The sequence below is a fragment of the Myotis davidii genome, unplaced genomic scaffold (assembly GCF_000327345.1).
Source record: "Myotis davidii unplaced genomic scaffold, ASM32734v1 scaffold1421, whole genome shotgun sequence".
In the NCBI taxonomy this organism is placed as follows: Eukaryota; Metazoa; Chordata; class Mammalia; order Chiroptera; family Vespertilionidae; genus Myotis; species Myotis davidii.
This window is the reverse complement of record NW_006291550.1, coordinates 166,154-182,987: the sequence shown is the minus strand read 5'-3', so window position 1 is coordinate 182,987 and position 16,834 is coordinate 166,154. Positions and strand designations below refer to the sequence as shown.

Sequence of the window (16,834 nt, the reverse complement as noted above, 5' to 3'; positions counted from 1 at the left end):
GAAATAAAAAAAGACCCCAAATAGTAGCAGAAATCTTGAGAAAGAAAAATGAAGTTGGAGGAATCACAATACCAGATTTCAAGTTATACTACAAAGCCACCGTAATCAAAACAGCCTGGAAAAGGCTAGTACCTGTTCAATGGAACTGAACAGAGACCCCAGAAATGGACCCAAGCCATTATGCTCCATTAATATTTCACAAAGGAGGCAAGAGCATACCATGGAGTCAAGACAGTCTCTTCAATAAATGGTGTTGGAAAAATTGGACAGATACATGCAAAAAAAATGAAACTAGATTACCAACTTACACCATACACAAGAATAAACTCAAAATGGATAAAAGACTTAAATGTAAGTCGTGAAACCATAAAAATCCTAGAAGAAACGATAGGCAGCAAAATCTCAGACATCTCGTAGCAATATGTTTGTGGATACATCCCTAGGGCAAAGGAAACTAAGGAGAAAATAAATGGGACTACATCAAACTAAAAAGCTTCTGCACAGCAAAAGAAACCATCTACAAAACAAAAAGAGAGCCAACTGTATGAGAGAACATATTTGGCAATGATACATCTGATAAAGGATTAATATCCAAAATATATAAGGAACTCATACAACTTAACAAAAGGAAGACCAACAACCCAATTAAAAAATGGGCAAAGGACCTAAAGAGACACTTCTCCAAAAGGAACATACAGATGGCCAAGGGACATATGAAAAAACTAGAGACCCGGTGCACAAATTTCATGCATGGGATGGGGGAGGGTGTCCCTCAGCCTGGTCTGCAACCTGGGACCCCTCGGGGATCGGGCCTAAACCGTCAGTTGGACATCCCTCTCGCAATCTGGGACCATTGGCTCCTAACCGCTTGCCTGCCTGATTGCCCCTAACCACTCTGCCTACTTGCCTGATTGCCCCTAACTGCTTGCCTGCCTGCCTGATCACCACTAATCATCTCTGCCTCAGTCCCCACCACCGTGGTTTCATACGGAAAGACATCCAGAATGATGTCTGAAGGTCGGTCGCTATGCAGTCTAATTAGCATATTACGCTTTTATTATTATGTATGCTCCAAGTCACTGATCATCAGAGAGATGCAAATTAAAATGACAGTGAGGCACCATCTCACACCTGTCCAAATGGCTACCATCAACAACTCAACAAATGACAAGTGCTGGCAAGCATATGGAAAAAAGGGAACCCTAGTGCACTGCTGGTAGGAATGCAGACTAGTGCAGCCATTATGGAAAACAGTATAGTTTCCTCAAAAAATTAAATACAGAACTGCCATTTGACCCAGTGATCCCACTTTTAGGAATATATCCTAAGAAACCCGAAACACCAATCAGAAAGAATATATGCAGCCGTATGTTTATAGCAGCACAATTTACACTAACTAACATCTGGAAACAGCCCAAATGTCCATCAGTAGATGAGTGGATAAAAAAGCTGTGTGCCGGGAGCTGGTCCATCCTTGCTGTTTCAAGGGACCTGGCATATATGGCATACTGTTCTTAATATGTTTGCTCACCTTCTCGGCACTATGTGTTTTAATCAAGGTCACCTCTCTGAGAAAGGTTGTTTCCCCAGGTAGGGATTTTCCCCTGAAGTTAGGGAGGGAATAAAACCTCTTAACTGCCAGGCGGGTAATTAATCTCTTTAACTACGAACAATCATGCTTAAACTACATAATCTTTACTCCCTGGAATGGAGATAAGAAACACCCTAACCTTTGGAATAGAGATTGATAGGATTGGAATCAACTGGTATAAATACAGATGCAACAAGACAACAGAAGACAGAACTGAGAGACAGAACTTAGCGACAGACGTTAGAAGGCAGACCTCAGAAGACAGACCTTAGAAGACAGAACTCAGAACCTACACACAGAACTTAGAAGACAGAACCTACACAGAACCTAGAACTTCGCTGGAGAGAACATAGCAAAAGATCCTGGACTGAACCTGACTACAGAAATTGACAAGAGAACCCGGCTACAGAACCTGGCGACCGAACCTGGCTGGAGAATCTAAACTGAACCTGGCTGGAGAACCTAGCGAGAGAACATGGCTACAGAACCTGGCTGGAGAACCTGGAGAACCTGGCTGGAGAACCTAGCAAGAAAACATGGACACAGAACTTGGCTGGAGATTGTGGCTAGAGATTCTGGCAAAGCAGCTGATCAACTGAACGCTGTCTCCGTGTCATTCCTTCTTCGCCGACTCCGTCCACAACTTTGGGGACCCCTGGACCCGCTGGGGTTGGACCCCGGCAGCTGTGGTACATTTACACTATGGATTACTATGCAGTAGTAAAAAAGAAGGATCTTTTACTCTTTGAGACAGCATGGAGGGACCTGGAGAGTATTATGCTAAGTGAAATAAGCTAGTCAGAGAAAGACAAGTATCACATACCTCACTCGTATATGGAATCTAATTTAACAAAATAGACTGATGAACAGAATAGATCTAAATATATTTTATTGATTTTTTACAGAGAGGAAAGGAGAGAGACAGAGAGCTAGAAACATCGATGAGAGAGAAACATCGACCAGCTGCCTCCTGCACACTCCCCACTGGGGATGTGCCCGCAACCAAGGTACATGCCCTTGACCGGAATCGAACCAGGGACCTTTCAGTCTGCAGGCCGACGCTCTATCCACTGAGCCAAACCGGTTTCGGCAACTATCAGATTTTTTAAAAGCACTTTGTACATGTGTGATCACATTTGTAGCTCTCACTGAAAATACAAGTTTAAGAATATTAACTTAAGAAGTAGTAGCCAGCCTGGTCAGCATGGCTCAGTGGTTGAACATCAACCTATGAACCAGAAGGTCACAGGTTCGATTCCTGATCAAGGGCACATGCCCGGGTTGGGGGCTTGATTCCTTGTAGGGGGAGTGCAGGAGGCAATCATATCTCTCTCTCTGTGGGAAGCTGTTTATTGCCTTCACTATCTGATAAGCATAGACAGAACCCCCGCCCCTCCCTGAAGGCTGGGTGCCTTTGAAGCCCTAGCAAAGCTCGGAGCTAGGCGCCACCTCTGTTTGTCCAGACAGTGGTAGCTGAAACTACTCCCCCATTTATTATTATGTAAATCCTTGCTGATGGGCTAGTCTGCCTGTTAATGGGGGGTCGCCTGCCTAAGGGCTACTCCAGATCAATAAAAGATTGGAGCAGCCTGAGCATGGGTGGAAGTCCCTCTCCTTGAGTTGGACTTGCCCGCCTGGACCTCCAATATTGCAAAATTATCTCGTGTCTTTTTCTCTCATTTGCTGTGCGGTTCCTCTTTCAGATACCGAACCCTACTCCACGCGGGTCGTGGAAGGAAACACTCAACATCTCTCTCTCTCTCTTTTCCTCTCTAAAATCAATAAAAATATATTTAAATAGTATCCAAAAAAAAAATACAAGCAAACATAAACAAAAGAAAAAACAAAAAAATCGTATCCATTCTTAGCAATCTCAAAATGTCCTTTAGCTATATGAATAATAGCTTCATAACAAATTAATTCTTCCCTAAACACCAATGTTAATGCAAATTTGCTTAGCAGGTTAAATAGATATGTCATATTTGCCACCCTATATAAAACCATATACCCCCTCTAAAACCTCATTTGATCTGAGCCAATTCAATTCTCAATTTATCCCTCCACTCTGCCTGGGATGAGACAGGGCTGCAGTTGAAGGCTACCTATAGGCTAATTGAGAGACACTCTGGTTGGTTGGTGTGGCGTGGTAGTTGAGTGCCCACCTGCGAACCAGGAGATCGCAGGTTCGATTCCTGGTCGGAGCACATGCCCGGGCTGTGGGCTTGGTCTCCAGTAGGGAGCCTGCAGGAGACAGCTCATGGATCAATGATTCTCTCTCATTATTAATGTTTCTATCTCTCCCTCTCTCTTCTTCTCTGAAATCAATAAAAACGTGTGTTTTTTTTAAAAAAGAGACATTCTGCCTGCGGTGGATAACTTGATTCACTTCATCTACAAACACTAGTGTAAATAACATTCCCAGCTATTTTATAAAATATAATATTTCTAGGAAATAAAATATCCCTTCCAATATTCATTTTTACTTAAAAGGAAATTATTTACCTGTCCCAATGAAAAGAAATAAGATGGCAAATAAAAGTACAGTAAACATTAAGATTGACAGTACTAGTTTTAAAAATTATCATCTATGATTTATTTATATGTTTAAAATGTACTTCAGAAGTTTTTATGAGACTATTTATAGTCAACATATCATTTCAATGGAACTTTAAGCAATTACAGTTCAACTCGCTGTAGTATTAACTTTTCTTCTTTTCTGATTCCTCTGCCAATTTCAACTTTTCTTGTAATTCCTTCTGATCTCTGGAATACTGTTCAAATATTGGTTGAAAAATATATATCCCTCCAGCAATTCCAAGGATGCCAGCAAAAAGTGCTTGTGGAAGAGTCACTCTCCCAAACATGTTTTTTAACAAATGCCACACAGTACAAAGATGGTTTTGAAAAACTCCACTCCACTCAGGAAATCTCTTCAGATCTGTGTACAAAGAAAATGGAAAACAAAGCAATTAGTACAAGATACTTTTTAAAGGTTTCAAGTCACCAGTTTGTTCCAGAGTGAACAGTGTTACCTCATAATATATAAACACTACTTATTGATTTAACTAAACTAGGAATACATATATTTAGGGAGTATGGAAAATGAGCATTAGGGGACGGTGTAAAAGCTAAATCATATTACAGAATGTTCTCAATGGATAATTTATAAGAGCAGAAGTGAGACAAGGTTGAACCATATTCTTTATGCCTCTAAGGCATACCAGTCTGATCTGGAAGTAGGAGACAGAGTAATGTTACTTTTCATTATTAGCCCATCTTTACTATCATATTTTTGGCAATATGTATTATTAAATACAATGGTCTTTTAAAACAGGCTAAAAATTGCATGAATTTCCTTTGATGCTTTATTAAGTAGAAGCAGACATCAAATCTAAATCATTTGCCATCCATTTTTGACAAAAATATAACGGAGATTTGGATGGTTTTACTTCTAACAACAGAGGAGTTAAGACTCTAGCACTTCTTGGGAAAGTTATATTCCTTGCTGACATCTTAGTCTCTGGAGAAACTAGGTAGGTGTTTATGAATGAGGAAAGCAGAGTAAAAGTTTTACATATTTCCATTATAATAACAATATTTCATAGCCTCCTAGACCAACCCTGAAGGTCACGAAAATCATTAATGGCAGAAAAGTATACTAGAAACTAGCTTGCCCTTAATCTCACTAAAATGTAATATGTCTGCTAAGTGTTAAAAAAAAAAAAAAGGAGCCATTTGCTCTTTGGAAAATCGATAATGACCCTTCTGCCACCAGCTGGCTAACTGACCAGGACCAAGTCATTTTACCTTTTTGAACCTCATTTTCCATATCCATGCAACAGGCTAAGTCATCTTTACCTTGTCAACTCCGTTCAACAAATCGTTATTGTGTGATCACCCAGACAGTGAAATGCCGCATAAACACGTTTCTAATGACCGTTACAGGCATACCTCGGAGATATTGCAGATGTGGTTCCAGGCCACCGCAATAAAGCGACTATCACAATAAAGCAAGTCACACAAAAGCTTTTGGTGTCCCAGTGCGTGTAAAAGCTGTATACACTATACCGAAGTCCAGTAAGTGTGCAACAGCATTATGTTAAAAAAACAAACAAGATACATACCTTAATTAAAAAATACTTTATTGCTAAAAAAAAATGCTAACCGTCATCTGACCCTGCAGCGAGTCGTAATCTTTTTGCTGGCGGAGGGTCCTGCTTGGAAGTTGATGGCTGCTTATCGCGCAGGGCGGTGGCTGCTAGAGTCTGGGGCGGTCGGAGCCATTTCTTAAAATGTGTGAGCAGGGAGGTCTGCTGCTCGGACTGTCTCTTCCTCTCGCGAAGGATTTCCCTGTAGCACGTGATGCTGTTGGACAGCATTTTACCCGCAGCAGAACTTCTTTCAAAATTGGAGTCAATCCTCTCAAATCCTGCCGCGGCCTTGTCCACTAAGTTGATGTAATACTCTAAATCCTTCGTTGTCATTTCCACAATCTTCACCGCGTCTTCCCCGGGAGTAGGCTCCATCTCAAGGAGCCACTTCCTCTGCTCGTCCACGAGAAGCAGCGCCTCGTCGGCTAAGACACCGGCGGCCCCACCTTGAGCGTGTAGGTTCGGGAACCGGCTTCTCTCCTTGAACCTCTTGAACCAGCCTCTGCTGGCTTCGAACTTCTCTTCCGCGGCCCCGGCCCCCCTGGCGGCCTTCATGGAGTTGAAGAGCGTGAGGGCCTTGCTCTGGATCAGGCTCTGGCTCAGGGGGATGTTGTGGTTGGCCTGGTCCTCCATCCAGACCACGAGGACCTTCTCCATGTCGGCGATCAGGCTGTTGCGCTTCCGGATCATGCGCGTGTTCAGCGGCGTGGCGCTCTCCCGCTCCTTCAGGAACTTCTCCTTGGCGTTCACCACCTGGCTCACGGTTTGGCGCAGGAGCCCCAACTTCCGGCCGATCTCGGCCTTTGACAGGCCCTCCTCGCTCAGCTTGATCATTTCCAGCTTCTGATTTAAGGTGAGAGACGTGCGACTCTTCCTTTCGCCTGGACACTTAGGGGCCATTGCCGGCTTACCTGCTGGCCCAGCTCGGATGTCGCTGTATGTCAGGGAGTAGGAAGTCGGGCGGGAGGAGAGGGAGCCCGTGGGGGCAAAGCCTGGCTGTGGAGCAGCCAGAACACAAACATGTATCTATTAAGCTCGAAGTTCGTGGTCTTCTGTGAGTTCAGTTCTCAGCGCCCCGAAATAATTACAATCGTAACATGGAAGATCACTGATCACAGATCCCCGTAACAAACAAAACAACAATGAAAAAGTTTAGACTATTGCGAGTTACCAAAACGTGACACACAGACACAAAGTGAGCAAATGCTGTTAGAAAAATGGCGCTGGTAGACTTGCTCTTCACGGGGTTGCCAGAAACCTTCAAGTTGTAAAACACCCAAAAAGGGAAAAACCCCCGCAATATCTGCGAGGCGCAATAAAGCAGAGCGCAACGACACGAGGTATGCCTGTGCGCCTCTCATTACCCTTCAGACGTCTCCCCCGCTCGCTCCTCTCCCAGCCACTGACCCCGCCTCCCGCCTGTCCGCGCAGAGGCGAGGTCCGACCATTATTCCAGCGGGTTCTCGGTCCCCGGCGCACAGGTCACCAAACCCCAGGCGGCAGCAGCCCGGGCGGAAGAAAGTGCCTCCGGGAAAGTGTGGGCAGCCCTCGGCCAAGTTTAGCCGCCGGGCCCAAACCTACAGCATCCGGCGGCGAAGCCACTGCCCGCGGAGTTGGCGAAAGTCGCCCTTTCCCGGCTCCCTCTGCGCCCGCCCGGACGGCAGCTCGCCGAGGCCAAACTTAGTGCGCCCCGAAGCGGCGCGCGCTCCCCTACCTCGCGCCGGAAGGGGGCCCGGGACCTGCAGCACCTGCGGGATGGAGCGGGAGCCGGGCGACCGCAGCCTCTTTTTCCGCGGCCTCCAGAACCGCTCCCGCGAGAAGGTGAAGCTGCGGAAGAGAAAGTCGGCCTTGTACCTCAGCCCCCAGGATGGAGCGAGGGCTCCGCCTGCTGGGGCGGGGGCAGGAAGTCCTGACTAGTGCGCTCGCTGCGGGATCCTGGACCCCGGTCCTGCGGGATGGAAGGCGCCCTCCCCGCCGGGGAAGTGCGTGGGCATGGCGAGGCCAGCCTGTTAGAGAGGGCACCGGCCCCCGCAGCCTCGAGGGGCTGGCTCCCGGAGTGCGTCCAGGTCCCGCCCGCCTTAGTTCATTTACCGCCTTTGCCTTCTCTGCCTTCTCGGGTCAGGATGACATGGCAGGAAAAATCACCCCAGCAAGTTGGGGGGGGGGGTAATATAAAAATGGACTTCCCATTCATTCGGGGCACTAAATTCAAATTAAAAAAAAAAAATGGCCGAACCGGTTTGGCTCTGGATAGAGCGTCGGCCTATGGACTCAAGGGTCCCAGGTTCGATTCCGGTCAAGGGCATGTACCTTGGTTGCGGGCACATCCTCACTGGGGGGCGTGCAGGAGGCAGCTGATCGATGTTTCTCTCTCATCAATGTTTCTAACTATCCCTCTCCCTTCTTCTCTGTAAAAAATCAATAAAATATATTTTTTAAAAAATGCTCTGGCCCTGGCCCGTGTGGCTCAGTTGGTTGGAGCGCCCGCCCGTGCACTGAAAGGCGGTGGGATTGATTCCCCGTCAGGGCGCTTGCTCTGGTTGCGGGTTCCATTGCCTTGGGGGGAGGGGGGGGCGCTGTAAGGGAAGCAACCAATCGAGGTTTCTCTCGCATTGATATTTCTACACACACCCCTCCTCCCTCTCTCTCCCTCCCTCCCTCTCTAAAATCAATGAACACATCCTCTGGTGAGGATTTTTTAAAAACCATTTTAAACCCTGTATTCAGCCTATCGGCTCCATCTATGGCTAAGAGCAGGGTGTTGGAGTCAGCAGACAGACCTGCTTTGGAATCAATCCTGTTTAGTCATTTGCAACTTTTTTGACTTTAGACAAGGCAATTTATTTCCCAGCCTCAGTTTCCTCATTTGTGAAATGGGCTAATATCTACCCCGTGGCATTGTTTTGAGGATTAAATGAGATAGTGCATGAGAAGGGATAAACTCAGTGCCTGGCATTTGTATACGCCACTAGTGCTAATTAAAAATGCACAGATCGCCCAGCGGGCATGCTCAGTGGTTGAGCCTGGATCTGTGAACCATGAGGTCAGGGCACATGCCCGAGTTCTGGGCTCCACCCCCAGTGGGGACGTGATCAGTGATTCTCTCTCATTATTGATGTTTCTATTACTCCCTCCCTCCTTCCCTCCCTCCCTCTCTGAAATCAATAAAAAATATATATTTTTTAAATGTACAGATCATTTTATAAGCTACTGTTCGGCACCTATTACAGTTGTTTCCTAAGTTAGTAATTTGTTAGTTGGTTTCTTTCTTTACATACATATATAGGATAAAGTAATCTACCTAAGGCCTTAGTTAACCCAATCTCTTTTTCAATATTTTCTCCTTGTACAATAAGTTGGTTAAATGACAGGAGTGGTAAATCACCCCGTGGTGCTGGGAGGGTAGTGTGGAGGGGTCAGAGTTCACCGCTGTGCCTCACCACCCTGCGCAAGGGGCCGCCAGAGCAGCAGATCATAGCTCTGCAAGCGGAACTTGCCTGACTTTTGCGCCACAATTACCTGTTTTGTTTTTCAGGTCTTCTTGGTGAGAACATTTATCTGGTCTTGTTTACCGTAGCATTACGAATATGTAACTGCTTTTTAGTCCAGACAAGTTTTGTTCCAGATGAGTACTGGCAGTCTCTTGAAGTTGCACATCATATGGTTTTCAAATATCCTTTGTAGTTTCTTGTCCAGATTGGAAATATGTATTCAGTTCATCTTGGGAATTGTGTTACTTTCTGTTAATACGTTTTCAGTCAATCCTCTGTATTTTCTCCAAATAATTTTAATTTATCAAAGTATGCCATTATTTTATGCTAATATTTCATCTGTATATTTACTTGATGTTAATGTACATGACTTCACCTTTAGCATATATTTCCACAGTGCTCAGAACTGTGGAGAAAATATATGAACTAAAAAAACACATTCCTGCCTTGAAGACGTTAAGAGTTTTGTTGGCCAATTGCATTTTTAATTTAAATATCTAGTATAAAATGCTGTGTTTTAAAGCTGTTGTGTTAAAAAATAAAACAGTTTTATATATATGGAAATGAAAATTGGTTTTGTTTCAGTGCTATTTAAAATTAGTCCTTAATATTACTAATTATGGTTATTTGACCTGGGAATGGACAGAAAGATTGAGGGGTTACACTTACCCCTTAATCTTTGCAAGCATGTACAAGATTCTGCATCTTTTGGGGAATGATAGTGTTCAGTTGCTGGTAAGTTTAAATAAAAGTAATCAGAATAGTTCTTAAAAGTAGATTATTCCATCCTTTTTATTTTTTTAATGTATCTTGTTGAAAGTATTACAGTTGTTTCCTTTTTTCCCCCGATTGACCGCCTCCACCCTGCCCCTACCCTCCCATTCCATTCTTTTTTAAAGGTTAGTCTATATTAACTAAATGGTATTATTGGTATCATAAAGTTCATTTTTTAAAAGGCTACTCTGACCATTGCTGGGAAGCACAGGGTTCCAAAGACGTGCTGGGTCTGATGTAGCTCTTCAATATGCGCTAAAATACAAGACTGAGCATGAAAGTGTCCTGCTGGGAGCAATCCTGTTAAGATTTTCAGAATGATTACATTATATATTAATTATTTGGATCCTTCATAAAGAGTCACTTGAGAGCAGGTTGTATCTTGTGTTTTTTTTTACTTGTGAGCTGAAGACCATGTTATATGAGCTTATGAAGATTAAACACATATAAACACACTAAGAATTGTGTTGTAATTAAAACTTAGACAAAATCAATTTGGCAAAAATTTAATGATATGCACAATCATTGTGCTACATTGTAATTAGGCCTCAATAGTAAGTAGGGTTGTAATTCCTGGAACATGAATTTCTGGAGTTATTTGCCAGGAGAGAATACAAAGGAAGAACTAATAGAACACAAGTTTCTCTGACCTCATTGTCAAGATCCTTTGAGCTATCATCAAGTTGGCCTCAGCACTTGGGGTCTTCCCATATTCTGTTAGAGAAGTACCCCAGAATTCCAAAGGCAGTCCAAATCCTGAGGGTTTTTTTTTTTTTAAAGCCTGAAAGACATTGAGGTTCTGGGATTTAAAAAAATTAAAGGCAAGATTATACCCTCCCCTTTGCAATGATATTTGATTCCCCATTATTAAGAAACAAGGATCAGCCGAAACCGGTTTGGCTCAATGGATGGAGCGTCGGCCTGCGGACTGAAGGGTCCCAGGTTCGATTCCGGTCAAGGGCATGTACCTGGGTTGCGGGCACATCCCCAGTGGGAGATGTGCAGGAGGCGGCTGATCGATGTTTCTAACTCTGTCTCTCTTCCTCTCTGTAAAAAATCAATAAAATATATTAAAAAAAAAAAAGAAACAAGGATCAGACCTATGTTTCTCATGGAACTATCCTGAATGGTAGCAGAGTTTCACCGACACGGGTAGAACTTAGGAGCTGTGAATTCTCTTTTCTTCTCTCAGGGCCAACCAATTTTTCATTTTTAAAGATTTGATTGATTTTTAGAGAGAGAGGGAGAGAGAGAAACATGGGTGTGAGATTGGCTGCCTCCTGCACAATCCCACCAAGGATCAAGCCTACAACCCAGGCATGTACCCCGACAACCAACTGAGCCACACTGACCCGGGCAAAATCTACCTTCTTTTAAATTTAAGATTTCTATATGACAACTGATCATGCAGAGTATCCATTAAGTCTGGATATACATGATGTCATCAAGGAAATCTTATATCTCAGGAATAGGTTTTATTATCAATGAAGGGGTCTTCAAGAAAACATCCTCTTCCTCCAAGCCCTGTTCACTGTAGCTGGCCCACTTGGCCATTTTGTGATTAAGAGGAAACCTCCCCTGGTCTCCATCCCCACCCCATGCTACCATCTCTGCCAAAAAAGCACCTGGTGAAATTCCAGGTAGAGAAAATTAGGATGCTATCATCAGTCATTCATACTCTCATATTGATTATTCTAAATAAAGGTGATATAATTTTGAACTAGAAGGGGTCAGAGAAGTGAAGTACATAGACCAGGGTCACAGCATGTTTAAAGCAGAGCTAAAACTAGGTCCAAGGTCTACTTATTCACAGCCTAATGCTCTTCACAGATCGCTTCTCTTCAAACTGCATGAGGTGTATGCACAAAATGAGGGATGACTTAGCACCGCACTGTCTGATATGGTAGCCACTAATCACATGCAGTTATTAAATATTTGTGACTAGTCCAAATTGAGGAGTGCTATAAGTATAAAGTACATACTGGATGTCCAAGACCTAGTATAAAATAATATAAAATACTTATAATATTTTATATTGATTAAAATGTTGAAATGATAATATTTTAGATATATTGGGTTAAATAAAGTAACTAAAATTCATTTTACTTGCTTGTGATATTTTACTTTGTTTGGTTCACATTCTATTTCTGCTGGACAGTTAGTGCTGGCTTAGAACATGTGAGAAGAGGGATAAGAAAGGAGACCTGATGGGTACCACAGCGGGGCTTTGAGTAGTCAGAAGATGGTGAAGGGCATTTGGCTCCTGGAGCTTAAGGGAGGAATTAGGAGCTTAAAGAACAGGAATATAGAATGGTAGGCTGCCAACACAGGCCTCGTCCTCAAGATTTACCCCTGACATGTTTTCTTCTCTTTGCCCCACACCGCTACTTTGTATTTTCCAGAAACCATATGAAAGTATTTCTTAATTCTTTTCTGGTCCTTAGCATAACCTGGAAAATGATGGTATCTTAACTGTCTGGAAATACTGCTAATAACGGAAATTTACATCTCCACTTATTTTTGTATTGAGCTAAAATCTACCTTTTATTTTTCATTTTTAAAGATTTGATTGATTTGTAGAGAGAGAGGGAAGGAGAGAAACATGGGTGTGAGATTGGCTGCCTCCTGCACAATCCCACCAAGGATCAAGCCTACAACCCAGGCATGTACCCCGACAACCAACTGAGCCACACTGACCCGGGCAAAATCTACCTTCTTTTAAATTTAAAATTTCTATATGACAACCCTTCAAAAAGTTTTATTTATCCAGGATAAACAACTCTAGTTCTAAACCTCATAATCAATAATGTCCTCTAAACATCTTCTAATTAATATCCATCTGAAAATGTGGATCTCCAAACTGAAACCAATATTGAAAGCTAGGGTAACTACTTCAAAATAGTATAGTGAGACCATTACTTCATAAGTATTCTTCTTCTCTCAGGGCACAAAGATTATTTTAGTTTTTTAGTGGCTACCTCACACTGTTGGCTCATTAAGTTTGTAGCCAAATTGAGTTTTCAAATGAACTACTTTCAGGCCCAGGAGGTGAGAATGAAGCTTATAGATCTCAATGCAGAGTAAATAGAAGGTATGTAATAGGTGCCCTTTACTGTATTTTATAGGGCACAGTTTAAGTGAAATTATGAAGTACAGCATACTTGTAACTCTAAGATTTACACATTCATTTATAGGTTATTGGCAAAGAAAAGGAATACAAAGCTAAAGTGTTAGATGCCACTGACAACTGAAAGTTAAGCAACTCTAATTATAATGTAAAGTTAATGAAGTTTGAGGCAACAAAAATACAAATCTACATGTTTTTAAAAACATTTTTTAACAAATTATTAAATTATGCTTTACCAGCAGTGTTATTTTGATAATAACTATGACACATTTAAAAAAAAACTCTTAAGATGCTAATGTATAGCATTAGAATTACTATCTTTAATTAAGTTATACTACAGGGGTGGCAAAAGTAGGTTTACAGTTGTTCATATGGAAAATCCTATATAATAAAAGCCTAATATGCAAATTGACTAAACAGTGGAACTACTGGTCGCTATGATGCACACTGACCACCAGGGGGCAGACGTTCAGTGCAGGAGCTGCCCCCTAGTGGTCAGTGCACTCCCACAGGGAGAGCACCGCTCAGCCAGAAGCTGGCTCACGGCTGGCGAGCACAGCAGCAGTGGCTGGAGCTTCTCCCGCCTCTGTGGCAGCACTAAGGAGCAGCCAGCTGAGTGGTAGGGAGTGGTAAGGAGCAGGCAGGGGTAAGGAGTGAGGGCTCCCGGACTGCTAGAGGGTGCAGGCCGGGCTGAGGGGACACCCCCTCCCCCGCACGAATTTCATGTGTTGGGCCTCTAGTAATAATTAAATAATTAACTTTGGGTTTCACGTACTCACAACTGTAAACCTACTTTTGCCAACCCCTAGACAATATATTTCCTTTTTAGTTTAAATTTGCTCTTTAATGTTATCTGAATATTATTTTATTATTTATATTGCAAGATGGGGAAACAATGTAACAATAGTTAAGAGCACAGGCTTTGGAGTCAGGGAGACTGGGTTTGAATCCTGGCTTTTACACTAACTAGCTGTACAGCCTTGAGAAAATTACCTAACCTCTCTGTGTCTCAGTTTTGTCATTTATAAAACAGTATCAATTTCATAGGATTGTTAGGAAGACTGAATGAGCTGTTACATATAAATATATACTTAAGCCCTAGCCAGTTTAGTTCAGTGGATAGAGTGTGGGCCTCTGGACCAAAGGGTCCCTGATTCGATCCCGGTCAAGGGCACGTACGTACCTCGGTTGTAGGCTCCTCCCCAGCCCGGGTCCTGGTCAGGGCTTGTGCAGGAGGCAACCAATCAGTATGTCTCTCTCACATTGATGTTTCTTCTGTCTTTCCCTCTTTCTTCCACTCTCCTTAAAAATCGATGGAAAAATATCCTCAGGTGAGGATTAACAAAAATAAAAATTTTAAAAATTTTAAAATAAAATTAAATATATACTTAATATGATACCTAGCATACAGTACTGTATAAGTTTTATTAAAAATTATGTATTGTTATGCTAATGAAAATAACTAGATATGCTTCTAAAATAGAACCTTAACACGAAATGGTTTGTTGTCTATTTAAATTAAAATTTGTGTGTGTGTGTGTGTGTGTGTGGTGATAGTTGGATTAGCTTGTTGATTTCTTATGATAATTCAGTGTGAACCAACAGATGTTTTTCTTTTCTTTCTTTTTTTTAATTAATGAAGATTTGGATTCCTAGACTTGCCCAAGCACTTCTGTCTGCTATAGCCGACTTGAGGCTTTACTCATTAATGAAGCAACTAGAAAATCAGCAAGTAGCAAGATGGGTGGTAAGTCCTCAACACTTTAGAAACTATATGCCAGTTATTTTCATTCCTGTGAGCATAAACAATATCGATTCCAAAACCAGTTTCAGAAGATAATTCATACAATTTTATAGAGTACTTCCATAATTAAGAAGAGTAAAATGCGAATGGCGCACACCATCTCTCTTCTGATGGGACTCGAGGTGGTGGAAGTCACTGATGTCCTCAAACCCTGTGAGGGGGTGAACCTAGGACAGTGATGGCGAACCTTTTGAGCTCAGCATGTCAGCATTTTGAAAAACCCTAACTTAACTCTGGTGCCATGTCACATATAGAAATTTTTTTATATTTGTAACCATAGTAAAACAAAGACTTATATTTTTGATATTTATTTTATATATTTAAATGCCATTTAACAAAGAAAAATCAACCAAAAAAATGAGTTTGCGTGTCACCTCTGACACATGTGTCATAGGTTCACCATCACTGACCTAGGATGTCTCCTCTGGAAGCACCTTCATTCCTCCCAACTGTCAGAGTCCTTGCCTCACCAGTAGGAATAGTTCTAAATCTCTGCCTATCTCACAAGTTGCCTCAGCCTTTTACAACCCTGTCCACTATTCCTCCAGCTACCTGAGACTCAGCCTGGGAAATGCCTTTTCATTAAAACATTGGTCCAGCTTTGGTTAGTGTTTAATCAGCTGGACTCTGTAAGGGAGAGCATGTGGAGTAGAAGGCTGTCCTGTCATTTAGCTTATTTCACAGTGGGGAGATAGATTCCTGATCTCCCATTCAAACCTTGAATGGATTTTCCCATTTAAGCCATATCCTGAAGAGTGATCGGATGCTGTAGTATTGTTATTTCACTTTGGCTCTTTCCTAAATTAAGTAAGCTTATTTGAGCTGCCTAGAAATCTTACTACCTTTTTTGCATTGTTTTTATTGGCAAGTTTGTTCCAAATTCCAAGGTACCAATTAACCAACACAATACTAGAATATAATCCTATCTAATAAAAGAGAAACATGGTAATTGGTGTATGACCGCTACCCTTCCCATTGGCTAATCAGCGAGATATGCAAATTAACTGCCAGCCAAGATGGCGGCTGGCAGCCAGGCAGCTTGAAACTAACATGAGGCTGGCTTGCTTGCTTCAGTGACGGAGGAAACCAACGTTCCCGCCTGCTGCTGCCGGCTTCTGAGCTGGCAGTTTGAAACTTAGTTACAAAAATAGAAGCTAAACTAAACCTCAGAAACCAGCTTTCAGCTAGCTGGGATCTCAGACCTGGAGTTGATACAGAGTTTCGATTGTAGAACCTAAACAAACCAGATACCTGCTTTCAGGAGCGGAGGCCTAAGAGCTGGAGCCTCAGAGCTAAAGCTGACTCAGAATTAAAAAAAGAAAAAAAGGAGCAATTGGGAACTTCAGTCCCAGCCTGAAAACAGCCCTCAGCCCCTCACCCAGACTGGCCCGGCACCCCAGTGGGGACCCCCAACGCTGAAGGGGGTGTGACCAGCTGCAAACAGCCATCATCCCCTCACCCAGGCTGGCCAGGCACCCCAGTGGGGACCCCCACCCTGATCCGGGACACCCTTCAGGGCAAACCAGGCAGCCCCCACCCATGCACCAGGCCTCTATTCTATATAGTAAAAGAGTAATATGCCTCCCAGCACCGGGATCAGCGGAGCCACGAGGTCTCCTGGCACCGGGATCAGCATGACAGGGGGCAGCGCCCAAACCCCCTGATCGCCCTGCGGCTCTGTGTGTGACGGGGGTGGGGCCACAACCTCACTATCGGCCCTGCTCTGTTCCTGACAGGGGAAGGCGCCCCAACCCCCTGATCGGCCCTGCTCTGTGCCTGATAGAGGGGAGCTCCCCAAACTCCTGATTGCTCTGCGGTTCTGTGTGTGACAGGGTGCGGCGCCCCAACCCCCCCACCCCCTGGGCCCTGCTCTGTGTGTGATGGGGTAGAGCCATA

The 16,834-nt window shown here is 43.3% G+C and overlaps 2 protein-coding genes across 8 annotated transcripts in view; one reads left to right on the top strand and one right to left on the bottom strand.

Annotated features, from left to right (window-relative positions):
• Positions 1-4,157: 4,157 nt before the first annotated feature.
• On the bottom strand, positions 4,158-7,622 carry LOC102767206 (protein PIGBOS1-like). 7 transcript variants are annotated; one of them, XM_015564752.1, is made up of 2 exons: positions 7,457-7,622; positions 4,158-4,529 (listed from the first exon to the last, which is right to left on the bottom strand). In XM_015564752.1, the coding sequence occupies exon 2, from the start codon at positions 4,453-4,455 to the stop codon at positions 4,291-4,293; it is 165 nt and encodes a 54-aa protein (XP_015420238.1). In that variant the 5' UTR covers positions 4,456-4,529; positions 7,457-7,622; the 3' UTR covers positions 4,158-4,290. The 7 variants fall into 7 exon arrangements, with proteins under 7 accessions (XP_015420238.1, XP_015420233.1, XP_015420234.1 ...); XM_015564747.1 differs by lacking the exon at positions 7,457-7,622 and adding an exon at positions 5,757-7,441; XM_015564748.1 differs by lacking the exon at positions 7,457-7,622 and adding an exon at positions 7,107-7,441.
• PIGB (phosphatidylinositol glycan anchor biosynthesis class B) overlaps positions 7,474-16,834 on the top strand; it is a 29,221-nt gene continuing 19,860 nt past the window's right edge. The window contains exons 1-4 of the mRNA XM_015564746.1: positions 7,474-7,622; positions 9,273-9,413; positions 9,851-9,968; positions 14,777-14,881. Coding sequence (XP_015420232.1) covers positions 7,498-7,622; positions 9,273-9,413; positions 9,851-9,968; positions 14,777-14,881 — 489 coding nt within the window. The 5' untranslated portion in view covers positions 7,474-7,497. The remainder of the gene's footprint in view (positions 7,623-9,272; positions 9,414-9,850; positions 9,969-14,776; positions 14,882-16,834) is intronic.

Bases quoted from the DNA above. Each gene is read 5' to 3' on its own strand.
- LOC102767206 (XM_015564747.1), bottom strand. From the start codon at position 6,642: ATGGCCCCTAAGTGTCCAGGCGAAAGGAAGAGTCGCACGTCTCTCACC. The intron at 4,530-5,756 runs GTTAGCATTTTT...CTTTGTACACAG, and splicing joins CGCTGCAGGGTCAGATGACG to ATCTGAAGAGATTTCCTGAG.